The sequence below is a fragment of the Erinaceus europaeus genome, chromosome 16, assembly GCF_950295315.1.
Source record: "Erinaceus europaeus chromosome 16, mEriEur2.1, whole genome shotgun sequence".
Lineage (NCBI taxonomy): Eukaryota > Metazoa > Chordata > Mammalia > Eulipotyphla > Erinaceidae > Erinaceus > Erinaceus europaeus.
In genome coordinates this window covers 1667643-1693748 of record NC_080177.1, presented here as the reverse complement: position 1 = coordinate 1693748, position 26106 = coordinate 1667643, and the positions used below count along the sequence as shown (strand labels likewise).

General features: G+C 55.8%; 1 protein-coding gene across 3 annotated transcripts in view; it reads right to left on the bottom strand.

Moving 5' to 3' along the window:
• Positions 1–9216: 9216 nt before the first annotated feature.
• ANP32A (acidic nuclear phosphoprotein 32 family member A) overlaps positions 9217–26106 on the bottom strand; it is a 28468-nt gene continuing 11578 nt past the window's right edge. The window contains exons 2-7 of one of the 3 annotated variants that reach the window (XM_060175689.1): positions 19442–19591; positions 18805–18927; positions 14936–15134; positions 12866–12984; positions 9597–9660; positions 9217–9509 (exon numbers count right to left, since the gene is read on the bottom strand). In XM_060175689.1, coding sequence (XP_060031672.1) covers positions 9448–9509; positions 9597–9660; positions 12866–12984; positions 14936–15134; positions 18805–18927; positions 19442–19591 — 717 coding nt within the window. In that variant the 3' untranslated portion in view covers positions 9217–9447. The remainder of the gene's footprint in view (positions 9510–9596; positions 9661–12865; positions 12985–14935; positions 15135–18804; positions 18928–19441; positions 19592–26106) is intronic. The other 2 variants (XM_060175690.1, XM_060175691.1) reach the window with 2 other exon arrangements.

Sequence of the window (26106 nt, the reverse complement as noted above, 5' to 3'; positions counted from 1 at the left end):
GTCTTTCTCTCCCCCTCTCTGTCTTCCCCTCCTCTCTCCATTTCTCTCTGTCCTGTCCAACAACGACAATAGCAATGGCAACAACAACAACAACAACAAGGGCAACAAAATGGGAAAAATGGCCTCCAGGAGCGGTGGGTTCCTAGTGCCCAGAGGTAACTCTGCAGGCAAAAAAAAGAAAGAAAGAAAGAAAAGAAGGGTGTGGGGAGAGAGAAAGGGAGAGAGAAAGAGAGATGACAGCGATGCACCTGGTGAGCACACAGAACATGGATGGTGGGGTCAGCCCAGCTTTTCCAGAGCCCCGCCTGTACCTCCCCCCCCACACACCCTCCCGGCTGGGAGGTGAGTGAATGGAAAGGAAGCTGGGACAACGGCAGGGGTGGGGTGGGATGGGGTGGGGTGGGGCCTGGGACAGTGGGGAGCTCAAGGTCACGGGACTCTGGGAGTCTGGGGGGGCGGGCTGGCAGCTGCGGCCCTCCCCTCCCCAGCCCTACAGCCAGGAGGCGACAGCAGCCTGGGTTCCTGTCACACGGCTGCTCTGGGGGACCCACTAGGGCAAGAGACCAGGTGGGGGCTGGGACGTGGGTGGGGGAGGCTGGAGAGCCAGGGGCTGGGGAGGGGAGCGTCAGGGAAGGTCCTAGCCCCCAGCACTCCTCCTCCGGGCCCAGGTCTCAGGGAGCAAAGTCCATGGTCAGTCTTGTTTGTTTTTAATATTTATTGACTATTGGATAGAGACAGAGAAATTGAGAGGGGAGGAGGAGACAGGGAGAGAGACAGAGAGACACCTGCAGCCCTGCTTCACCACTTAGGAAGCTTTCCCCCTGCAGGTGGGGAGCAGGGACTAGAACCTGGGTCCTTGCACATTGTAGCATGTGCGCTCAACTTAGGTGGCCCCAGATGATAATTTTTTTTAAAATATGTATTTATTTACTTATTCCCTTTTGTTGTCCTTGTTTTTTTTCTTTATTTTTGTATTGTCTTTTTTTTTGTCTCCAAGGTTCAGTCCACACCTCTCACCTGTGGCGGTTGGGGGGCGCCCCCAGACCTGGCGGTGGACGTGGGTCTGCGGCGGGTGTGCGGGCAGAGCAGGCTGGAGAGATCCCGGCAGCCCCTCTGGACCCCTCCTGGCTCCTGCAGCCTCGAGATGGTTGTGTGGGTGGGGCTGGCATTTCCCTTACAGAGGAGTATCTGCCGAGGTCTCTTCTGACCTTCCAGGTGAGTTCTCTCTCTCTCTCTCTCTCTCTCTCTGTCTCTCCCTCTCCCTCTCCCTCTTTCTCTCTCTCTCTCCCTCTCTCTCTCAATAAACTCTCAAAACAGCTTACTTAACTAACCACCAAAGGAAGCTTTCTATGTTCATGAAAACATTTCGGGAGAAAGAGGATTAAAAAAATTTTTTGTTGTTGTTGTTTAATTCCAGAGCTGAGTAGTGCGCTAGTAAAAAAAAAAATAAAGTAATATTTTTTAGGGGTGGCAAACCTATTGAGCACACATGTTACAAAGCCTAAGGACCAGGAGTCGGGTGGTGGTGCAGCGGGTTAAGCACATATGGCGTGAAGCACAAGGACCGGCATAAGGATCCTGTTCGAGCCCCCGGCTCCCCACCTGCAGGGGAGTCGCTTCCCAGGCGGTGAAGCAAGTCTGCAGGTGTCTGTCTTTCTCTCCCCCTCTCTGTCTTCCCCTCCTCTCTCCATTTCACTCTGTCCTATCCAACAACGACAACAGCAATAACAGCAACAATAACAACGATAAATAACAAGGGCAATAAAAGGGAAAAAATAAAAAATAAAGTTAAAAAAGGGGGGTTGGGTGGTAGCGCAGCAGTTTAAGCACACATGGTGCAAAGCACAAGGACCGGTGTAAATATCTCAGTTCAAGCCCGGCTCCTCACCTACAGGTGAAGCAGATGAAGCAGGTCTGCAGGTGTCTGTCTTTCTCTCCCTCTCTCTGTCCTCCTTTCCTCTCTCCACTTCTCCCTGTCCTGTCCAACAACAACAGTAGCAGCAGCAGCAACAAGAGCAACAAAAAAAAGGAAAAACCGGCCTCCAGGAGCGGTGGATCCTTAGTGCAGGCAAAAAAAAAAAAAAAAAAAAAAGCAATGTGCAAGGACCCGGGTTCAAGCCCCTGGTCCCCAGCTTTCTAGAGGGGGAAAGCTTCACAAATGAAGCAGGGCTGTAGGTGTCTCTCTGTCTCTCTCCCTCTCCATCTCCCCCTCCCCTCTCAATTTCTCTCTATATATCCAAATTTAATTAAATTAAAAATTAAAATAAGAGAACTAAAGAAGGGGCAGGGTAGTGGTCCACCTGGCTGAGTGCACACATTATCATGCATGCTATTATCTCCTCAGCCCAAATAAAAAAAAAAATTTTTTTTTCCTCCAGGATTATCACCAGAGCTAGGTGCCTGCACTACAAATCCACTGCTCCAGAAGGCTACTTTTCCCATTGTTGTCATTGCTGTTGTTGTTGGCTAGGACAGAGAGAAATGGAGAGAGGAGGGAAGACAGAGGGGGGAGAGAAAGACAGACACCTGCAGACCTGCTTCACCGCCTGTGAAGAGACTCCCCTGCAGGTGGGGAGCCTGGGGCTCAAACCGGGATCCTCACACCGGTCCTTGCGTCCTTGCGCTTAGTGCCATGTGTGCTTAACCCGCTGCGCTACCGCCCGACCCTCCCCGCCTAATAACTTTTTTTTCAGTTCCGTGAGTCTAGGGAGAGAGATGAATGGTAGGGAGCAGGACTGGCATGTGAGAGGTCCCAGGTTCAGACCTCGCCAGCCATGTATGCAGGAGCTCGGCGTGTCTCTGGTGTCTCTTTCTCCCGAAAAATAGTTTTCAGGAGGGCTGAGGAGATAGTATAACGGTTCTGCAACAGACCCTCCTGCCTGAGGCTCTGAGTCCCAGGTTCAGTCCCCAGCACCACCATCAGAGCTGAACAGGGCTTGGGCAGAAAAACAAAGCAAAACAGAAAACAAACAACAACAACAAAACAGAGGGCGTGATGTGAGTCTCACCCTTGTCCCCAGGCTGGAGAGCACCCCTTCAAAGGGCAGACTAGGTGGTCAGCTGAACACGCCACTCCCTGGGCTGGCCCAGGAGCCCGAGGGCCCAGAGTGACCTCCAGTTTCCCTGCAGACCCCAGGCGGGATTGCTTTATCTTCTGGCCCAGACTTCCTCTGCCGGAAGGAAGTGTCTTTGTTCAGGAGAGTATCTTGGAGCCCCGGGGGTGGGAGACGCCAGGGTGGGAAGAGCAAAGATAACTCCCGCTAGGACCTGGGGTGTGAGAAAGGGGAGAACGGAGAGAGGAGAAGGCCAGAGGCAGCAGAGCGGTCACCTAGTAAAGCAGGTGCCCTTTGCTCCATGAGGTCCTGGGTTCGAGCCCCAGCACCGCAGGGCTGTACCCTGGCCGGCCTGGACTCACTCCATGGGTGGCGGAGCAGTGCTGAGGGGTCTCTCCAAAACTGCCAACAGTGTGTGTCACACAAAGCTGCCTTGTGGGGACAGGAATCAAGGTGTCAGAGAGAAGAGCCTGCAGCAGGGCCTGGGGCCAGCACTGCACCCCATCCTTTCGTGTTTTCCCTTTGGTGCTGTGGTAGCTCTGCCTTCTGTCCTTACTTAAAAAATAAAAATAGGGAGTTGGGCAGTAGCGCAGCGGGTTAAGTGCAGGTAGCGCAAAGCTCAAGGACCAGCGAAAGGATCCCGGTTCAAGCCCCTGGTTCCCCACCTGCAGGGGAGTCACTTCACAGGCGGTGAAGCAGGTCTACAGATGTCTTTCTCTCTCCCTCTCTCTTCCCCTCCTCTCTCCATTTCTCTCTGTCCTATCCAACAACGAAAGAAATCAACAACAACAATAATAACCACAACAAGGCTACAACAACAAGGGCAATAAAAAGGGGGGGGAAATGGTCTCCAGGAGCGGTGGATTCATGGCGCAGGCACCGAGCCCAGCAATAACCCTGGAGGCAAAAAAAAAAAAAGGGGGGCAACGAAAGGGAATAAATAAATATTAAAAAATAAACAAAACAAAAAGATTGACTTAGATATTTATTTGTCTATTAACTCGAGAAAGACCTATACAATGCCAGGGGTTGAACTCAGGGCCTCTTGCTTCTGTGGCCAACACTTTACCCACTGAGCCACCTCGTCAGCTGCTAGAAGTCATGTTAGCTGTGCTGCCTTCGGTGTCTAACAAACAAAATGGGAGGCAGCGCAAAGCTGGCTCGGGACCCAAATGAGCTGTTTTGCTGGTTGAAAAGAATTTATCTTTTTAAATTATTTTCTAAAAGGGCCGGGTGGTGGCACACCTGCTTGAACGCACACGTTACAGTGCACAAGGACCCGGGTTCGAGCCCCCAGTCCCCACCTGCAGGGGGAAAGCTTTGCGCGAGTGGTGAAGCAGGGCTATAGGTGTCTCTGTCTCTATCCCCCCCTTCCCTCTCAATTTCTGGCTGTCTCTATCCAATAAATAAAGATAAAGTAAAATAATTATTTTCTAAAATCTTTTAATTTATTTATTATTGGATAGAGACAGAGAGAAGTTGAGAGAAGAGGGGAGACAGGAAAAGAGACAGAGAGACACACCTGCAGCCCTGCTTCACCACGTGTGAAGCTTCCCCCTGCAGTGGAGACCAGAGGTTTGAACCCAGGTCCTTGTGCCCTGTCGTGTGAGCACTCAACCTGGTGCACCACCAGCTAGTCCCTTAATTATTATTTTTTACATTTTAATTCTAGTTATTTATTTATTGGATAGAGACAGCCAGAAACCTAGAGGGAAGGGGGAGCTAGAGGGAGAGAGACCCCTGCGACACTGCTTCACCACGTACAAAGCTTTCTTTCCCCCAGCAGGTGGGGTCTAGGGGCTTGAACCCTGGTCCTTATGCACTGCAACATGTGCCATCAAGCAGGTGCACCACCACCCAGCCCTCCCTTATTTTCAAAGACTCACATTATAAAGTTGTTATATATTTTTTATTATTGGACAGAGACAGAGAGAAATACAAAGGGAAGGGGGAGAGGAGCAGTGGATTCATAGTGCAGGCAAAGTCCAGGCGATAACCCTGGAGGCAAAAAAAAAGGGGGGAAGGAGTCGGGCGGCAGCGCAGCGGGTTAAGTGCAGGTGACGCAAAGCGCAAGGACCGGCATAAGGATCCCGGTTCGAGGCCCCGGCTCCCCACCTGCAGGGGAGTCGCTTCCCAGGCGGTGAAGCAGGTCTGCAGGTGTCTGTCTTTCTCTCCCCCTCTCTGTCTTCCCCTCCTCGCTCCATTTCTCTCTGTCCTATCCAATAACGACAACATCAACAACAATAACTACAACAACAATAAAACAAGGGCAACAAAAGGGAATAAATTAGTATTAAATTGCTTTTAAAAAAGATATTTTATTTGAAGATAAAGCTCAGTGTTAATTTACTGATATCGGCTGATGAAACACAGTCAGTGTCAATCTCGTCTTTGCTTTACATACGTTCTTTTTTAAACATTTATTTATTATTTATTTCTACAAGCATCCTACTGGGACCTTGGAGTCTCAGGCAGGAGAATCTTTTGCAGAACCACCAAGCCCTTTCCCTGCCCTCATTCTATTTTATTTTCCCATTTTATTTGGTAGAACAGAAAGAAACTGAGGGGGAAGGGGGTGGCAGAGAGGAGTTAGAAGGGGAAAGACACCTGCAGACCTGCTAGACCACTCATGAAGCTTCCCCTGCAGGTCTGTGGGGAGAGGCTTGAACCCAGTTCCTTCCACACGAGAGCATGTGCACTTTACCAAATGCGTCACTGCCCTTATTTTTATTTTAGTGGGAGAGGCACAGAGAATAACAAAGAGCCCAGAGCCTGCTGAGCTCTGGCTGATGGTGGGGCTGGGGATTGAACCTGATACCTCACAGCTTCAGTGCGGAGAGTCTTTTGCAGAACCACTGTGCTGTCTCTCCAGTCCTCCTCTCTAAATAATAATAATAATAGTAATAATAATATTTTTCCCAATAGAAAGTGGAGGGACTGGGTGGTGGTGCACCTGGTTGGACGCATGTCACAGGGCACAAGGACTGGGTTTTAAGCCCCTGGTCCCCAGCTGCAGGGGGGAAGCTTCACAACTGTTGAAGCAGGTCTGCAGGTGTCTCTGTCTCTCTCCTCTATCTCCCCTTCCTCTCAGATCTCTGGCTTTCTCTGTCCGATCAATAAAGACAATAAATATTTTTTAGAAAAAAAAAAAAGCAGACAGAGGGCAGGGGTGGATAGCATAATGGTTTTGCAAAAAGAGACTCCTGCCTGAGGATTTGCAGTCTCATGTTGAATCTCCTGCACCGCCATAAGCCATAGCTGAGCAGGGCTCCAGTAAAAAAGGAGAAAAAAGGGAGTCAGGCGGTAGCGCAGCGGGTTAAGCGCACGTGGCGCAAAGCGCAAGGACCGGCGTAAGGATCCCGGTTCGAGCCCCCGGCTCCCCACCTGCAGGAGAGTCACTTCACAGGCGGTGAAGCAGGCCTGCAGGTGTCTGTCTTTCTCTCCCCCTCTCTGTCTTCCCCTCCTCTCTCCATTTCTCTCTGTCCTATCCAATAACAATGACATCAATAACAACAATAACTACAATAAAAAAAATAACAAGGGCAACAAAAGGGAAAATAAATATTTTTTTAAAAAAAAGTGAACACAGAAAGGACACGCACCGAAGCTCCCTTTGCTTCAGCAGAACCTCAGTACCATCTCCCCCACTGTTTTCACAAGCCTGAGCATCACTCCAGCACAGGTGATGCCGGGGATCAAACTCAGGACCTCACACCGACAAGCCCCGCACTCTCAGAGGCCCCCTCCCAGCGACCTCTACCTGGCCTGCCTCCTCAGAGAACCAGGCTGAACAACCCTTAGAGCTGTTAGGGACAGTGGGGTCCCCTCCCTCCACCACCCACCCAGCCAAGTCTCCATTGCACCTGCGCCCACAGGCGAGTGAGTGGGGGACCCTCCGAGGGCTCCGGCGGGAGTCAGGACGGTCTGAGGTGAGGTTTCAGGGGGCTGCTCCAGGTCTGCAGTCCTGGGGGGCACGGCCCCCGCCCCACCCTGCACCTGGAGCCCGAGGGTGTGACGAGGACAGGTGGGGGCTGGGGCTCTCCCTGGACCCGCACAGGAAGGAGGGCTGCCTGGGGTGGAGGCGGTGGTGAGTGTCCAAGGGGGAGCCGCAGGAAAGCATGGCAGTCTGCACACCAGCCCCGTCAGCGCTGACTTGGGGCCAGATGCCTCCAGGAAGCCAGCCATGGCCGCACGCCTAGCCGTCTGCGCAGGAACTAGGGGCCAGAGGAACCAGCAGCCACCCACCCGCTAGAGCGCACACCTTAGCACGCCCCAGGCCCAGGATCTAGTCTCTGTTCCCTCCCTGCAGGGCGGGAGCTTCACCAGCAGTGATCACAGGGCTCTCTCTTTCCCTTTCAATTTCTCTCCATTCCATCTCAATACTTAAAAATAAGTCTCCAAGGTTGGCCTAAACGGTTGGCGTCTTGACTTCCTAGAACATTTCCGAGGTTCCACTTGATTCTCTTATTCCCTCCAGGGTTATCACTGGGGCTTGGTGCTGGTGCCAGGAATCCACCGATCCCAGTGGCCATTTTTTCCTTTTCTTTTTTCTTTGATGGGATAAAAAGAAATTGAGAGGGGAAGGGAGATAGAGAGGGAGTGAAAAAGACAGACCCCTGTAGGTGAGGAGCGGGGGCTTGAACCCAGGTCCTTGTGTATAGTGTGTGCTTATCCGGGTCCTGACCACCCACCCACTTCTTGAGAAGCCGGACCCTCCCTGCGGGGCTGCCTTGGACACCCTCGTCTTGGGCTCCAGCTGCTCAGCCCACTCCCCACCCCACCCCCCGGCCGGGCAAGGTGGGTACACAGCCGTTTCACCACTCAGAAGGCTCTGGGCTCTTTTTTCTTTAACTTTTTAAAAATATGTATTTTTAATATTTATTTATTCCCTTTTTGTTGCCCTTGTTGTTTTAGCGTTATAATTACTGTTGTTATTGATGTCATCGTTGTTGGATAGGACAGAGAAATGGAGAGAGGAGGGGGAGACAGAAGGGGGAGAGAAAGACAGACACCTGCAGACCTGCTTCACCGCCTGTGAAGCGACTCCCCTGCAGGTGGGGAGCCGGGGATCCTTACGCCGGTCCTCGCGCTTTGCGCCACCTGCGCTTAATCCTCTGCTCTACCACCCGACTCTCCTGATTGTATGCAGCACCTGGGATCGAACCTGGGAACTCTTATCATCTCTCTCTCCCTCCCTCCATTTCTGTATCTATCCAATAAATAATGAGAGAGCAAGAGAGAAGCGGGAGGGAGTGGAACATCCCCCTGGCACATGCAATGCCTGGGATCAAACTCCAGACTCACAAGGCTTTACCCACTGCCCCACCTGCGGGGCCACTCTCTTGGTTTACTCCCCCCTCCATGAGGCTTTGAGCCCCCAAGAATCCAGCATGATACCACTGCACATTTTACCAGGCAGCAGAAGCGAGCCCCGCCTCCAGCCCCTCTCACCCCTGGAGCGCACCCCAGAAACATCTCTGCCACGGCCTGCATTCAAAGACACCATCCCCCAAAAAATTGTATCAAAAAGTTTTATTGAAATGTATCAATGACAAACAGACATAAAACTCAAAAGTTTGGCTCTTGGGGGAGGGGGGGGCGGCGGACCCGGTGAGGCGAGGTTGTCCTTTTATACAGCAGAGGGGTGCGGGGATGGCCGCCCCCCCAAAGTGGCCGGGCTCGGGGGTGAGAAGGGAGCCTGTACATTGGGGCGGGGTGGCGGTCACCTCAGGGCAGCGAGGTAAGAAAATACAGCTTTACGTCAGTCTCTCTGTGCTAGGAGGGAAGGGAGGAAGGGAGAGGGAAGACTCTTACTTGCAGCAGAGGCCCCCTCCCCGCCAGGCTGTGGGAAGGGCCCAGTAGCAGGCGGAGGCAAGGACACGTGGTCACACAGAACACGTCCCTGGTCCCCAGGACAAGGAGGTCTTATCAGTCTTGAGGGTCTTCAACAAGGAGGTTCTCTTCCGGGCGTCATGTGACGCCCGCCCCCCGCCAGCCTGGGCTCAGCTGTCAAGAGGGACGTGGGGTGGCCGCCACCACCACCTCTGGGGGGCTGGTTACACGTGGGGGTGTCGGGAGCCGGGCCCCCAGTGCAGAGGGCGTGGCCCCAAAGATACCCAAGAGGGGACATGGGGGTGGGGGAGAAGAAAATTAATAAAAGATCAGCAGTAAAAATACTCTTTTATTCCACCCTCCAGCCCCTCCCTCCGGCCCCCACACACGGTTCCTCTCTGGTGCCCAAGGTAACGTTTACAATCAGAAAAAAAGTTGTTTTTTTTTTTTTTTGGGGGGGAGGTGGTGGGTGGGGCAGGGGAGACGGGGAGGGGGGTGGGGGTAAAAACAGTCAAATCACAGAGATTTCTGTCCGGGCAGACGGACAGATGGACAGCGGGCTCTAGTCGTCCTCTTCACCCTCGTCCTCAGGCTCCCGCTTCCGCTTCTGACCTTTCTCTTCTTCTGCAGGGGGGTGGGGAGAGGCAGGTGGGTGGGGGACTGTCCCCCAGCCCACCCCAGGGACCCCCCCAGCCCCGCCAGATGGCCTACCGCCAAGCTCCTCCTCTTCGTCCTCGTCCTCGACCTCCCCGTCGTTGTATGCTTCCTCGTCCTCCTGGACGGACAGACAAGACAGGCGGCGTGTCAGCGGTGGATCGGCTCAGCGAATAGGGTCCCCCGTTGGGAATCTGTGAGCCCCCTCCCTACCCAGGAACGCCCCAGCCACCTCCTGAGGCTAATGAGGCCAGGATAGCATGCAGCTGCCACCATGCACAAGGACCTGGGTTCAAGCCCCCGGCCCCCCACTGCAGGGAGAACACTCCACAGCTCTCTCGCTACCTCCTCCTCCTTCCCTATCCATTTCTCTTTCTCCATCCGGAAGATAATAAAGAAAATGTTTTTAAAGTGAAAGGGCCGGCAAAATAGCTCACTTGGCACAAAGGACAGACAGACACAGGCTGGGGGTGTGGATCCACCCACCAACACCCACGGCCAGCGGAGAAGCAGTGACAGAAGCCAGACCTCCCACCTGTTGCTCCCCATAAAGAATTTCGGTCCAGGGGGTCGGGCGGTGGCGCAGCGGGTTAAGTGCATGTGGTGCAAAGCAAAGGGACCGGCGTAAGGATCCCGGTTCGAGCCCCCGGCTCCCCACCTGCAGGGGAGTCGCTTCACAGGCGGTGAAGCAGGTCTGCAGGTGTCTGTCTTTCTCTCCCCCTCTCTGGTCTTCCCCTCCTCTCTCCATTTCTCTCTGTCCTATCCAACAACGAATTGCGTCAACAAGGGCAATAATAATAACCACAACGAAGCTACAACAAGGGCAACAAAAGGGGGGAAAAAATGGCCTCCAGGAGCGGTGGATTCATGGTGCAGGCACTGAGCCCAGCAATAACCCTGGAGGAGGGAAAAAAAAAAAGAAGAAAAGAAAGAAAAAAAGAAGAAAAAAAAGAGAAAGAAAAAGAAAAAGAGAAAAAGAAGAAAAAAAGAAAAGAAAAAAGGAAAAAAAAAAAAAAGAATTTGGGTCCAGTGGTCTGGGAGGTGGCGCAGTGGATAAAGCACTGGACTCTCAAGCATGAGGTCCCGAGTTCAATTCCTGGCAGCTCATGTGCCAGAGTGATGTCTGCTTCTTTCTCTCTCCTATCTTTCTCATTAAAATCTTTAAAAAAAAAAAAAAGTTGGGTCCATCCTCCCAGAGGGGGAGAAATGTTAGGGGAAGTTGACCAGAGGGCTCTGAACCCCAGTTCCATCAGGACCCAGAGAGAAGAGAAATAGAATAGAAGGGCATTCAGAAATAGTAACAGGTGTAGGTGTGACCTAGAAAGGAAAAGGCAGGAACGAAGGAAAAATGGGCAAATATATAGAAATCTAGACAGACAGACAGACAGTTCTAGAAATAACAGCTCATATCTGTGGCCTTGGGAGAACTATTGCAGTTTCCAGTGGAGGGAATGGGGGACACAGAACTCTGGTGGCAGGAACGGCGTGAATTCTACCCGTTAGCTTATAATTTTATAAATCAATTATTAAACCACTAATAAAAAATAGCACAAGGGAGTCGGGCGGTAGCGCAGCGGGTTAAGCGCACTTGGCGCAAAGCACAAGGACCGGCGGAAGGATCCTGGTTCGAGCCCCCGGCTCCCCACCTGCAGGGGAGTCGCTTCCCAGGCGGTGAAGCAGGTCTACAGGCGTCCATCTTTCTCTCCCCCTCTCTGTCTGTCCCTCCTCTCTCCATTTCTCTCTCTCCTATCCAACAACGACAACAATAAAACAACAAAAGGGAATAAATGAATATTAAAAACAAAAAAGAAATCTACAGAGTAGAGCAGGACAGTGGGAGACTGGGGCCAGCTGGAGGCACATCTGGCTGAGTGTACCTGTGCGCACACGCAGGGCCCGGGCTCCAGCTCCTGCCTCCTCACCCACTCACACGGGGGCTCTGGGAGCAGTAAAACAGGACTGCTGATGTCTCCTTTCCTTCCCCCTCTGTCTCCCACCATGTGTGACTGGGCCCCCACAGGACTTCATACTCCCCATGCGAGCCCGCCCCAAGTCCAGGCCCCCCCAGTTCTGAGCAAGAACTTGGTGACCGGCTTCAATTCTGTCACGGGAAAGAGTCTTCTAGAATGCCATTAGCGGTCCCTTCATCAGCAAGCTTCCCAAGAAATCAGTTTTTATTGAGGGCCGGGTGGTGGCACACCTGGTTGAGCACACATTACAGGGCTCAAAGACTCAGGTTCAAGACCCAGGTCCCCATCTGTAAGGGAGAAGCTTCACAAGCAATGGGCCAGGGCTGCAGGTGTCTCTCTCTCCCTCTACCGCCTCTCTCAATTTTTGTCTCTAGCCAATAAAATATAAAAAATGAATAAAACTTTAAAAAATAATCTGGGTGGGGGTAGATTGCATAATGGTTCCACAAACAGAGTCTCCTATCATTCCTAAAGCAAGGTCCCAGGCTCACTATAAACCAGAGCTGAGCAGGGCTCTGGAAAAAAAAAAAAAAATCTGTAGATACCACAATGGTTAGGCAAAGCCCCAGGTTCAATCCCCCGCTCCACCATCAGAGCTGGAGGTCACCACCCCGGGGGCCAGGATCAGAACCTGGCTCACACCCTGCTCGGGGAGCTAGTTCTCTGGCTCAGGAGGGAGTGAGGGAGTGAGGGAGTGAGGGAGTGAAACCTCAGCCCAGAACACGAGGCACCAGGGGCAGCAGGCAGGCAAGCCCGGAGCTGCACCAGCACAGCCATGCCAAGAGTCAGCAGTCTGGAAATGGTGACATTCCCCCAGGAGGAAGCAAGAGACCCCCATCTGTGACAGCAGCCTCCCCAGACCACCCGTCCCCCATCTCTGTGTCAGTTCAGAGTCTGAAACTAAGGTCAGAGAATGACCCAGAGCACCCAATAGGGAGCAGGCACCTGGGGTCACTTTGGGGGGCCGGACCCACCCGCCAACACCCGTGTCCAGCGGAGGAGCAATTACAGAAGCCAGAACTCCCACCTCCGCCCCCCCCCCCATAAAGATCTTAGGTCCATGCTCCCCAAGGGAAAAAGAACGGGGGAGCTTCCAAGAGAGGGGACGGGACACGGAGCTCTGGTGGTGGGGACTGTGGGGCTGGACCTCTCACCCCACAACCATGGGAATCATTTGCCACCATTCATCTCTGACACAGCAGAGCAGTTTCCACCAGTGCTGGGCTCACGGCTGGCGCTGGAGCTCGGACCCAAGGCCGGGCACATGGCTGTATTTAACTTTACCAGGGCAACGGGCCGGGCGACTACAACAAGCACTCGGGTGTGGACTCTGGAAGACGGGACCTTGGCTCTCACCTCCTCCTCTCCGCTCACGTCTTCCTCTTCTCCCTCTTCCTCCTCCTCCTCCTCCTCTTCCTCTGCAGGGGTGGGAGTGTCCTCGTCATACTCTTCCTCTGCAGGGGGACACCAGGGCGCTGGCAGGTCACCCTCCACCCAGCAGGGACCCCAGAGTGACCCACAGAGAACAATACGGAGTCCACCTCCGATTGAAAAGCACCCAGCCCCCACCCCCATTTCTGAAGCCAGTAGCCCGGGGCCGGGAGGGAGATAGCTTCATGGATAGAGCCCTGTATATAAAGCCCTGGGTTCGAGCTGCATGATTGGTGGATGGCTGCTCCGGTATCCGCCCCCCATGCCTCAAGTGACTCAGGGTTCAGTCCCTGCCACTACATGCGCAAGAACAGAACCGTGCTCTGGTCTCTCCCACTAAGCAAATCAACACGTCTTTAAAAAATGGCTAAGTGCAGACATTGCAGTGCACAAGGCTCTGGGTTCAAGTCCCCGGTCCCCACCTGCAGGGGGGAAGCTTCATGAGTGGTGAAGTAGGTGTCTCTCTCCAATAAATAAATAACAATTGATTTACTTAAGCATCCGAGGTGTACAATGGGCCCGTCCTGCCTGCCACAAGACGTGTGTGTGTGTGTGTGTGTGTGTGTGTGTGTGTGGTGGGGGGGGGGGTGCACCCCAACCTGTACCTTCCAGATGCTGCCACCAGGGGGACTCCAGAGCCTCTCCTGCTCAGGACTGAACACCAGGAGACCCCCCCCCCCCCCCAGCCCAGTGCAAGGATCACGCCAGAGGCCCGGCTCCTAGAACACCCTTTTCTGAGCGGGACAAGGCGAGACCGGAGCTGGGGGGGAGGGGGGGGGCGCAGACCCCCTGCAGAGACCCAGAGGACAACTCTGGGGGAGTTTCACCAGAGCAGCACCGGGGCCCAAGCCGGGACACTTTATTGGTCTCCCCCGTGAGTGTTGCTATTTTACTTAAAAGAAAAAACTGGGGGGTCGGGCGGCAGCGCAGCGGGTTAAGCGCACGCAGCACAAAGCACAAGGACCGGCGTAAGGATCCCGGTTCGAGCCCCCGGCTCCCCACCTGCAGGGGAGTCGCTTCCCAGGCGGTGAAGCAGGTCTGCAGGTGTCTGTCTTTCTCTCCCCCCCTCTGTCTTCCCCTCCTCTCTCCATTTCTCTCTGTCCTATCCAACAATGATGACATCAATAGCTACAACAATAACTACAACAATAAAACAGCCAGGGCAACAAAGGGGGAAAAAATAGCCTCCAGGAGCGGGCACCGAGCCCCAGAAATAACCCTGGAGGCAAAAAAAAAAAAAAAAAAAAAGAAAAAAGAAAACCAAAAAAAAGGGCCAAGCAGTGGCCCGCCTAATTGAGCCCACGTGTTACCATACTCAACGACCTGGTTCGAGGCCCTCGACCCCACCTGAAGGATAGTGCCACGTCCGGTGAAGCTGGAGTACAGGCATGTCTCTCTCTCTCTCTCTTTAAAATATCTATTATGTATTCCCTTTTGTTGCCCTTGTTTTATTGTTATAGTTATTATTGTTATTGATGTCATTGTTGTTGGATAGGACAGAGAGAAATGGAGAGAGGAGGGGAAGACAGAGAGGGGGAGAGAAAGACAGACACCTGCAGACCTGCTTCACCGCCTGGGAAGCGACTCCCCTGATGGTGGGGAGCCGGGGGCTCGAACCAGGATCTTTATGCCGGTCCTTGAGCTTTGTGCCACCTGCGCTTAACCCGCTGCGCCACCGTCCAACCCCCCCCCCAAGATTTCTTTTTATTACACGACAGACGTTGAGTGGAGGGGAAGACAGAAAACGAGACAGACACCTGCAGCCCTACTTCACCACTCGCAAAGCTTCCTCCTGCAGGTGGGGGCCGGAGGCTCGAACCCGGGTCCTTGTGCCCTGGAATGTGTGCGCTCAGTCAGGTGTGCCCCTGCCTGGCCCCCTGTCAACTTTCTGGCTGTCTCTCTCTAGTAAACACATAAAGAAAATAGAACTGAAAAACTAAGGAAACAGACTTAGACCGAAAGAGGAAGGCCAGACAGCGCGGGCGGCCGACCCACCATCCTCCTCCTCCTCGTCGTCGTCCAGCCCCTCCACGTAGCCCTCGGCGTCCGAGTCGGGGGCCTCCGTGTTGTGCTGGTCGTAGCCGTCCAGGTACGTGAGCTGCGGGAGGAGCTTGAACACGTTTTCCCGGTAGTCGTTCAGGTTGGTCACCTCACAGTTGAAGAGGTCGAGGCTTTTCAGGCTTCCTAACTTCTTCTGCGGGCGGGGCAGGGGCGGCGGTGAGTGAGCGGACAGGCCGGGCGGCAGGGGCGGGCGGCTACAGGGGCTCGGGGGGCCACGTGTTCCGGGGCCCGCACGGTGGCGACAGGGAGGGTCCAGACCCCCAGGGCCCCCGAGACTCCCCCCTGCAGCAAAGTCCACCCGAGGCCTCACTCTGCTCTGTGGGGTCCGGAGGGCCAGGCCTGTGGGACGGGGGTCCCAAGCGTGCCCTCCTACGTCCAGACGGCCTGAGCAGGGGCCCTGCTGCGGGGGAACACCCCGGGCCCTCTGAGACCCAGCTCTGAATCATTTTGAAATAGGGACTGAACAGGGGTGGGCAGGTGGCGGTGCACGTGGTCCAGCTCCCATATTACAGCACCTAAGGAGCCGGGTTCAAGTCCCTGGCCCCCAGCTGCAGGGGGGGAAGGGGGGGAGCTTCACAAATGGTGAAGCAGGGCTGCAGGTGCCTCTCTCCCCATCCCACCTCATCTTCTGTCTCTATCCAACAAATGAACAATAAAGTAAGTTCATTTTTCAATAGATCTTTATTTTATTTTAACAAGAGAGAGAGATACAGAGAGAAAAAACAGAGCCCTGCTCAGCTCAGGGGACTGGACCTGGAACCTCAAAGCCTTAGACATCAAAGTCTTTTCATCACCACTGTGCTGTCTTCCCAACTCTTAGAAGGAGAAAGGAAGGAAGGAAGAAAAAAAAGAAAAGAAAAGACAGGAAGGAAGGAAGGAAGGAAGAGAGAGAGAGAGAGAGAGAGAGAGAGAGAGAGAGAGAAAAGGCTCACGGCACCAAAGCTCCCTTCAATGGGGTGGGGACCGGGCTCCAACCTGAGCCATCTGTGCACATGACAAGGCGACACTCTCCAGGTGAGCTATTTTGCTGGCCCTTGGGGACCAAGTCTGAGCCTCAGTTTCCTCACTTTGGCAAAATCGCCCTGTAGCACTGTCTGTCTGTCTGTCTATCATTTTTTTACCCAGAGCCCTGCTCAGCTCTGGCTTACAGTGCAGCAAGAGATCGAACCCAAGACCTGGGAGCCCCAGGCCTGAGCGTCTTTCTGCAGAACCACCAACCACCGTGCTGCCCCCACCCAGCCTCACAGGAGAGGTCACGGCACTCGGGGACACGTGTGGCCAGGGACCGAGCCCCACGCCCAGCACGCAAGCCCTGTGCCCTCCTGAGTATAGCTGCACTACAAAAGAAGCACCTAAGAGCATGACTGGTCGCACAGGCCCTGCTTGCCCAAGGGACCTGGGTTCGATCCCCGCACTGACAACTGACAGCAGAGCTGAGCCATGTTTGGGTTTCTTGTTCTCATAAAAAATACGAGTAAAGGGAGTCGGGCGGGAGCGCAGCGGGTTAAGCGCAGGTGGCGCAAAGCGCAAGGACTGGCGGTTCGAGCCCTGGCTCCCCACCTGCAGGGGAGTCGCTTCACAGGTGGTGAAGCAGGTCTGCAGGTGTCTGTTTTTCTCTCCCCCTCTCTGTCTTCCCCCCCCCTCTCCATTTCTCTCTGTCCTATCCAACAACGGACGACATCAGTAACAACAATAATAACTACAACAATAAAAAAACAGGGCCAAAAAAGTGAATAAATAAATATTTTAAAAAATTACAAGTAGGGAGGGGCGGAGGGTAGATAGCTTAATGGTTCTGCAAACAGACTCTCATGCCTGAGGCTCCAAAGTCCCAGGTTGCCTGAGGCTCCAAAGTCCCAGGTTCAGTCCACCGGATCACCATAAACCAGAGTTGAACAGTGCTCTGGTTAAAAAAAATAATAATAAAAATTTAAAAATAAATAAGTAAATAAAATTTACAAGTAAAATGAAATCAACCTTCTGGATGGGGATGGGAGAGATCTCACCTCGAGCAGCACAAGTTCACCAAGTCACGGCCCGGGGTTTGAGCCCAGCACACAGGAGCACATGGAAAACGGGGGGGAGGGGGGGGGGCGGCGCATTTGGGGGTGGTCTCTTCTCTCTAATAGAAATGATTTAATAAGAAAGGGGCACACCAGGTTAAGTGCACACAGTACAGTGCTCAAGGACGTGGGTTCAAGTCTCTGCTCTCCACCTGTGGGGGAAGTTCAGGAGTGAAGGTTGCAGGTGTCTCTCTGTCTCTCCCCCTCCTATCTCCTCCTCTCAATTTCTCTGTCTGTATCCAATAATAAATGAAATAAACTATTAAAAAATAAAGGGTGAGGTCAGCAAGATAGCTCACCCAGGAGGGGCCTGCTCTGCCTGCGTGCACCCAAGCTCCCTGCCTGGCCCCACAGCATGGGGTGGGGGGGCTCTCAGTTACTTTCCCTGTTTTTTCCGTCTCTCTGGAAAAAAAAAAACTTGTAAATAATTTGCAAAGAAAGACATGAGAGAGAGAGAGAGAGAGAGAGAGAGAGACTCCCCTGCCTGAGGCTCCAAAGTCCCAGGTTCAACCCCCAGCACTACCATAAGCCAGAGCTGAGCAGCACTCTGGTAAAATAAAACACATAAAAGTAATAAAATAATTAATAAATTAAAGACTCAGGCTCTAGTCCCCAGTCGCAGGGCAGAAGCTTCACAATCAGTGGAGTATAGCTGCAGGTGTCTCATGGGGTCACTGAGTGAGTGGGCGTCAGCGTCCCCACCCCGTGTCATGGAGTCAGTGGGTGTCAGTGTCCCCACCCCATGTCATGGAGTCAGTGAGTGTCAGTCAGTGTCCCCACCCTGTGTCATGGAGTCAGTGGGTTTTAGTCAGCGTCCCCACCCCATGTCATGGAGTCAGTGGTTGTCAGTGTCCCCACCCCGTGTCATGGAGTCAGTGGGTGTCAGTCAGCGTCCCCACCCCGTGTCATGGAGTCAGTGGGTGTCAGTCAGTGTCCCCACCCCGTGTCATGGAGTCAGTGAGTGTCAGTGTCCCCACCCCGTGTCATGGAGTCAGTGAGCGAGTGCCAGCGTCCCCACCCTGTGTCATGGAGTCAGTGAGTGTCAGTCAGTGTCCCCACCCCGTGTCATGGAGTCAGTGAGTGTCAGTCAGTGTCCCCACCCTGTGTCATGGAGTCAGTGGGTGTCAGTGTCCCCACCCTGTGTCATGGAGTCAGTGGGTGTCAGTGTCCCCACCCCGTGTCATGGAGTCAGTGGGTGTCAGTGTCCCCACCCCGTGTCATAGAGTCAGTGAGTGTCAGTCAGTGTCCCCACTCCGTGTCATGGAGTCAGTGGGTGTCAGTGTCCCCACCCCGTGTCATGGAGTCAGTGAGCGAGTGCCAGCGTCCCCAACCCCGTCTCAACAACAACAATCACCAGCCCTCAGGGACGGGATTGACATGTCACACAGGCAGGGCAGTGAAGACGGTGGTGGCAGACAAAGGTGGGGTGGGCGGAGACCAGGTTCGATCCCCGGCACCACCAACAGCCAGAGCTGAGCAGTTGTTGGTCAAAGGCAGTTAAACTGTAAAACGAAGACGCCCGCAGTTTGGGGTGCAGGCCGGGGAGGCAGCCAGGCACCCCCTCCCCGCTTAGGAACCAGGTGGGGACTCCCAGGTGCTGGGTTCTCCTGACCAAACTCCCCTCCTCCCCTCCTGGCCACTGCGTGACCTGAGCTTCTGAGCCTCAGTTTCTCTCTGGGGAAAAGCCGCCCAAGCTCACGGGAAGGCAACAGAGGGCTCGGGGCACAGCCTGGGACTCACCAGCGGCTCTATCGTGCTGAGGTCTTTGATTTTGTTGCCACTGAGATTCAGGTGTGTGAGGCTCGGACACTTTTCTGCCAAGACTTCCAGGCCCCCTGAGATTCTGTTGTCACTTAATTCAAACTGAATAAGGCAGAGAGAGAGAGAGAGAGACAGCAGGAGAATCAGAGGAAGAGAGAGGGAGGGAGAAGAGAAAGAGGGAGAGAGAAGGAGGAGGAAGAGAGAGGAAGAAGAGAAAGAGGGGGAGAGAGAGATGGAAGGGAGAGAGGAAGAGAAGGGGAAAGAGGGGAATGAGAGACGGGGGAGAGAGGAAGGAGAGGGGGAGAGAGAGGAGGAAGAGAGGGAGAAGAGAAAGGGGGAGAGGAGGAAGAGAGAGGCAGAGAAGAGAAAATGGAGATGAGGAGAAGAGGAGGAAAGGGGTAGAAAGAAGAGGAGGAAGAGGAGAGGGATGGGGAGAGAGGAAAGAGGAGAAACAGCTGTTAGATGTAAAGGTCCTCTGAGCTGGGCAGTGCCCTCCCCCTCCTCCCGTCACGCCCCGCCCCGTGTTACGCCCCGCCCCGTGTTACGCCCCGCCCCGCCCCCGCCACGCCCCGCCCCCGGAACGCCCCGCCCCGTGTTACACCCCGCCCCCACCCACCTTCTTGAGCTTGTTGAGCTTTGGCAGGTTGGCGACAGAGGTGAGGCCCACGTTGATCATGCTCAGGAACTCCAGCTCCTCGAACTCCTCCGTGAGGCCCCCGATCTTGCCCTCGAAGGAGCGGCAGTTGTCCAGAACAAGCTCTTTCACCTGCGGAGCGGGCGGGAGGGGGCGGCTGCGAGCGGGGCTCGAACCCAGGGCCGCCACACAGCTGTCTGGCTAACTGGTCATGGTGGAGACGCACCCCTGCTCTTCCTGGTGCCACGGCCCGAGCTGGGGGGCTCTCTCCCGCGGCCTGTCCCCTGGCTCTTATTTCCTTTTGCTTATTTACAGGAGAGACAGCTAACAGGGTCTGCCTCTGGCCAGAGGCGCAAGGCCTGCACTCCACCGCCGTGCTGTCTGCTGACTCTCAGCTCCGGGGACAAGCGGAGCAGAGCCTGTGCCGTCCCAGTCCTGGACCCTGACCCCCACCCCGACAAGCGGAGCAGAGCCTGTGCTGTCCCCAACCCCCGACCCCGACAAGCGGAGCAGAGCCTGTGCTGTCCCCGACCCCGACCCCCGACCCCGGACCCCAACCCCGACAAGCGGAGCAGAGCCTGTGCCGTCCCAGTCCTGAACCCCGACCCCAACCCCGACAAGCGGAGCAGAGCCTGTGCTGTCCCCGACCCCGACCCCGACCCCGACAAGCGGAGCAGAGCCTGTGCCGTCCCAGTCCTGAACCCTGACCCCGACCCCGACAAGCGGAGCAGAGCCTGTGCTGTCCCCAACCCCCGACCCCGACAAGCGGAGCAGAGCCTGTGCTGTCCCCGACCCCGACCCCCGACCCTGGACCCCAACCCCGACAAGCGGAGCAGAGCCTGTGCCGTCCCAGTCCTGAACCCCGACCCCCGACCCCGACAAGCGGAGCAGAGCCTGTGCTGTCCCCGACCCCGACCCCCGACCCCGACAAGCGGAGCAGAGCCTGTGCCATCCCAGTCCTGAACCCTGACCCCGACCCCGACAAGCGGAGCAGAGCCTGTGCTGTCCCCGACCCCGACCCCCGACCCCAACCCCGACAAGCGGAGCAGAGCCTGTGCCGTCCCAGTCCTGAACCCCGACCCCCGACCCCGACAAGTGGAGCAGAGCCTGTGCCGTCCCCGACCCCCGACCCTGGACCCCCGACAAGTGGGGCAGAGCCTGTGCCGTCCCAGTCCTGAACCCTGACCCCGACCCCGACAAGCGGAGCAGAGCCTGTGCCGTCCCCAACCCCGACCCCCGACCCTGACAAGCGGAGCAGAGCCTGTACCGTCCCAGTCCTGGACCCCGACAAGCGGAGCAGAGCCTGTGCCGTCCCCAACCCCGACCCCCGACCCTGGACCCCGACAAGCGGAGCAGAGCCTGTGCTGTCCCCGACCCCGACAAGCGGAGCAGAGCCTGTGCCGTCCGTCCCCAACCCCCGACCCAAGACAGCAGGAGAACTCAGGACCCCCTGAGCCAAGTGACTGGGCAGCCTGTGGGGACAGAGGCCGGCGCTCCACCGCTGAGCGGTCTCAAAACCCCCCCCAAAAGTCTCTCTGATGGGGGGCGCAGATCCTCCCAGGGGCTGTGCCACTGCTGTGACTTGTTTGCTTATGGGAGCAGGGGAGACACCCAGCACTGCTCTGTCCTCCCCGGAGCTCCCCATGTGTTTCTGAGGCTCTCCCATGTGGTGCTGGGCAGTCTCCCAGCCCGCCCCACCATCCCCACCCTGCCTACACTTCCTCAGTCGCCAAAGCAGAGCCCAGCCCAGCCCGGTCCTGGGGGGCAAGGACCCACGTGGGGGGGGCAGTCACAGGCCAGCAGCGGCAGGGGGCTCCCTGCTGTCCTGTCTGCAGGTGGGGGACACTCAGGCATAGCCCAGGGGTCCTCTGGGGGCGGGAGGGTGGTCGCCTGTCAAGCAGAAGGAAAGGAAGTGCTGGGCTCAAGTTGGGGTGTCATCCCCCTCCCGGCCCCCACTCAGGCCTCAGCCAGCTCCCCAAGCTCCTAGGAGTGGGTACTCCTTCAAAAAGGAGAGGGGGGTTGAAGAAGGGAGAGAAAAAGAGGGAGTGAAAGGGGATGGAGAGGGAGGAAGGGAGAAAAGAGTGAGGGATGAGGAGGGGGGAGAGAAAGAGGGAGGGAGGGAGGGAGGGAGGGAGGGAGGGAGGGGGAGAGGAGAAGGGAGAGGTGGAGAGAAGAAGGGAGGGAGAAGGGAGAGGGAAGAGAGGGAGAGAGGGAGAGGGGAGAGGGAGGGGGAGGGGGAGAAGGCGAAGGCGGTGGTGGAGAGCTTAGTTCCTTGCCAGAAGCTGGGCTGGGCGGGCGGAGCTAAGTGCAAAGTTAAAATTAACCCGAAAATACGCACTTTGGGTTTTGCCATGCGCCCAGCACCACGGGTGGGTAAAAATACCGTCACCTCACAGCCACCCTCCCAGGGACACACCCAGACCCCAGAGATGAGACCCCAGACCCCACCCTGGAAGGCCAGGCTCAGCGTGTGTGGCCAGGACAGTCTCTCTGCGGTCAGAATGATCAGAATGATCGAGCCTCCCAGCACCCTCGGCCTCACCTGCTCCAGCCCCCAGATGGGGTTGAGGGGACAGCAGGGGACAGCCCCTGCCTCCCACCCAGGATCGAGGCCTCAGGTGGCTCAGTCCCCAGCGGCCCCCCCACCCTGCTGGGGTGCCCTCCCCGAGCCCCCGCGCCCAGCTGGCAGGGTCACTTAATCACGGATTAAGCTGGGTCCGGAGGTCAGGGAACATCACCTCCCCCCGGGCTCCAGGCAGCCCCAGGCCAGACCCACAGAGGCCCTGGCCGGGCAGATGAGGGAGGGAGGCCCAGGCAGGGCGGGAGACAGCACAAAGGCTTTCCCGCCTGCTGCCATGAGGCCCCAGGTTCAGTCCCCGCACCACCAGAAGCCAGAGCCAAGCACCCCCATCCCAGGGTGAGTGCAAAGCAGAAAAGGCCTTAAATGCAAAGAATTCCAAGGGGGTGTGCAAGACGCAGGTTCAAGCCCAGCCCACGCAGCACTAGAGGGAGCTTTGGGGCTGGGGTCTCCTTCACTGTCTCGAAGGGGGCTGCGGAGACAACATAGGGAGACAGACACAGGACTGGCAGAAGCTCGGCCTCACTCACAGGAACACAAGCAAGCTCATCTTCTGGAGGGGGAGAGAGACAAGGGCTGGGGAGACGGCACAGGGGTTCTGCAAGACTCCTGCCTGAGGCTCTGGGGTCCCAGGTTCAATCCCCAGCACCACCATCAGCCAGAGCTCAGCAGAGCTGGCAGGGGGGGGGGTGGAGGGAAGGGGATACCCAGCTGAGCTCACATGTTCCCATGCACAAGGACCCCGGTTCGAGCCCCCAGTCCCCACCTGCAGGGGGAAACGCTTCATTTCATGAGTGGTGAAGCAGGGCTGCAGGTGTCTCTCTGCCTCTCTCCCTGCTCCGCCCCCTCAATTTTTTTTAAATGAATGAATGAATGAATTCCAAGTCAGGTGTGTGTGACACTCAAGGACCGGGCCTTCCTGTCCTGGGTGAGGTGAGAGGCCAAGCGCCCTGGCAGAATCGGAGGCTTGAGTCCAGGGTCCCCTGCCCCCCACCCCACCCATAATGCCACCACCCAGTTCCAGGCCGTGGCAGCTGTCCCCAAGGCCTCAGGCGCCTGACCTCAATCCCCCCCACCCCCAAGGCTCTTCCTGATCTCAGTCACCCGGCAGACAGGGTCACCCATCAGCACCCTGACCTCACCACTGCTGGCGCTGAAATAGGCCAGAGCAGAAGTGGGCCAGGCGGTGATGGCTCAGGCTGGGGCCACAGTGTGTGGGGCGCAGAGATGCAGAGACAGAGAGCAGTACTCAGTGCCAGGAGGCACCTCACCACCCGCAAAAGGCGAGGACATGAACGGCAGGGCCTGGCAGGCTGGGTGACGCCACGCTCGGAGCCTGGGAACTGGGAACCTCCCCCACACCCTCCAAGGCTGAGGAGACCCCAGGACTGAGCTGGGCAGAGGCAGCACAGCGAGGCGCCTCCTCCAAGCAGGCCCTCCTTCCACTTCAAGTTCCTGTCAGCTCCACCTCCTGCAGGAAGCCTACCTCGATTGCTCCTACCAGAGTGAGTCTCTCTCTAGTAATTAGTCTTTAAACAAGTATGCCCTTACCCTCAGCGGCAGAACAAACTCGGGGGCAGGCTGAGGTCCCGGGTCCAAGCACCAGAAGGGGAGAGGCAGGCAGAGGGGCCCAGGGCTGGGGGCTCCTGAGTCGACTGTACCCAAGGCCAGGAGGCACTCGGACCCCAGCCCTCCCTGTCCTCTGAAACGTCCTTGGCTCAGGGCTGGAAGGGGTCAGTCAGGTGCAGACAGAAACAGTCAGGCAGAAAAGTGTGTGTGTGTGGGGGGGGGGGCGGGGGGACCAGGGCAGGACAGGCAGAGCCGTGGGGTTGGCGTTGAGCCCGCCGAGCTCTGTGCTTACTATTTTGTCTGTTTGCACAGAGTCAGCCCCTCCCCACCGCAGTTTCAAGGGCCCTGGGCCAATGTTTTCATTACTTTCAGCTCTCAAATCAGACAGACAGGCAGACACATCGCAGCAATGGAGTTTCTCCTGGTGCCACGGCGCTCCCATGTGGTGCTGGGGCTTGGCCCTGGACATGAACGTGAACATGGCAGGGCAGGCACCCTGGTGAGCTACCCCCACCTCTAGTTTCTACTTGTGGAGGCAGAAGACACAGTTGGTGCCTGTGGTTACTCCCAGAAGCATGATTTGCCCCCCGGCTGGGTAGGCAAACACGGATGGATGGATTCAGAATGGGGAGACAACACAGGGGCTCGGCAAAAATGATCTCCCTGTCTGAGGGAGACTCTTCAGGCCACAGGTTCGACCCCCAGCACCACCATCAGCCAGAACTGAGCAGGGCTCTGGGCTCTCTCTCACTGTCTCTGTGAGTCTCTTCCAGAGAAATAAATAAATGTATCTTTTTTAAAGTGCATTTTTAAAATTTTTTATTCACGTATTGGATAGAGACAGAAATTGAGTGGGGAGGGGGAGATAGAGAGGGAGAGAGACAGACACCTGCAGCCCCGCTTCACCACTAGTGAAAGCTTCCCCTACAGGTGGGGACAGGGGTTGGAACCCGGGTCCTTGAGCACTGTAGTGTGTGTGCTCAACCAGGTGCACCACCACCCAGCCTCATAAATAAATCTTTTAAAGATCCCAGTTCGAGCCCCCGGCTCCCCACCTGCAGGGGAGTCACTTCCCAGGTGGTGAAGCAGGTCTGCAGGTGTCTGTCTTTCTCTCCCCGTCTTCCCCTCCTCTCTCCATTTCTCTCTGTCCTATCCAACTACGACGACATCCATTAAAAAAAAAAAAAAAGGCCACAGGGGCAGGTGGGAGTGGGTGCCCATCTGGCTGAACACACACACACACACACACACACACACACACACACACACACACCTACAGAGATAAAGGACCCAGGTTCGAGCCCCCAGTCTCCACCTGCAGGGAGGGGGGAAACCCATTCATTCCTGCACTCACTCACTCACCCATCCATTCATGAAGACAGACACCACAGCCGAGAAGCCCTCCAGGTTTGTCCAGAAGGCACCTCACTTGGTCCCACTGCCCCCTCCCCTCACACCCTTCCTGGGGTTCAGGGACATCTGCTGAGAACCCCATTTCTCTGCCCTATGTAGACCCCATGCCCCCACCAGACCCCCTTTGCCCACCCCCAAACCCCACCCACCTCCTCGGCCCTGGGGTGGTGACTGGGGAGGGCTCAAACCCGGGCCGTGCTCGTGGCCATGCAGGTACCCTACGCCCTAGCACTCTGGCCTCGCAGGCAACGCTCCCCAGGACAGAGGAGTGGCGGCCCACCCGAGCCCCCCCTCCCCAGGGCCCAGGCAGAGAAGCCATTCCCTGGGTCTCAGGACTGCGTGCAAACTACCCCGCAGGAGGCAGCGCCCCAGAGGAAGGTGACCAAGCCCTCCGCCACCACCTCGCGCTTACATCCCTGCCTGTTTTATTTCTTTTTAAAGATTTATTCTGGGGCTACGTGGTGCACCTGGCTGAGTGCACACAGGACAGTGCTCCAGGACCCAAGTTCAAGCCCCCAGTCCCCACGAGTGGTGAAGCCGGGCTGCAGGAGTCTGTCTCCCTATCTCCCCCTCCCCCCTCTCAATTTCTCTATCTCTATCCAATAAATAAAAGATTAAAAACAGTGGTCCGGGAGGTGGTGCAGTGGATAAAGCATTGGATTCTCAGCCATGAGGTCCCGAGTTTGATCCCCATGTTTGTGCTGACATGTACCAGAGTGATGGCTGGTTCTTTCTCTCTCCTAGCTTTCTCGTAAATAAATAAATAAATAAATAAATACTATATATATATATATATTTTTTTTAAAAGATTAAAAACAAAAAGGTTTATTTACTATTTATTAAACGGAGACAGAGAAGAGAAGACACAGACACCTGCAGCCCTCTGTCACCACTCACGAAGTGCCCAGCTCCGCAGGCTGGGGCCAGGGGCTTGAACCCAGGTCCCTGTGCCCTGTAATGTGAGCGCTCACCCAGGAGGACCACCCCCTGGCCCCTTCACGTTTTATTTCACGGCAAAGCATCTTAAAAATAAAGTTGGCAACACTGGCTTCAGTATCCCAGGGAAACAAGAGCAGCTGGGATGGAG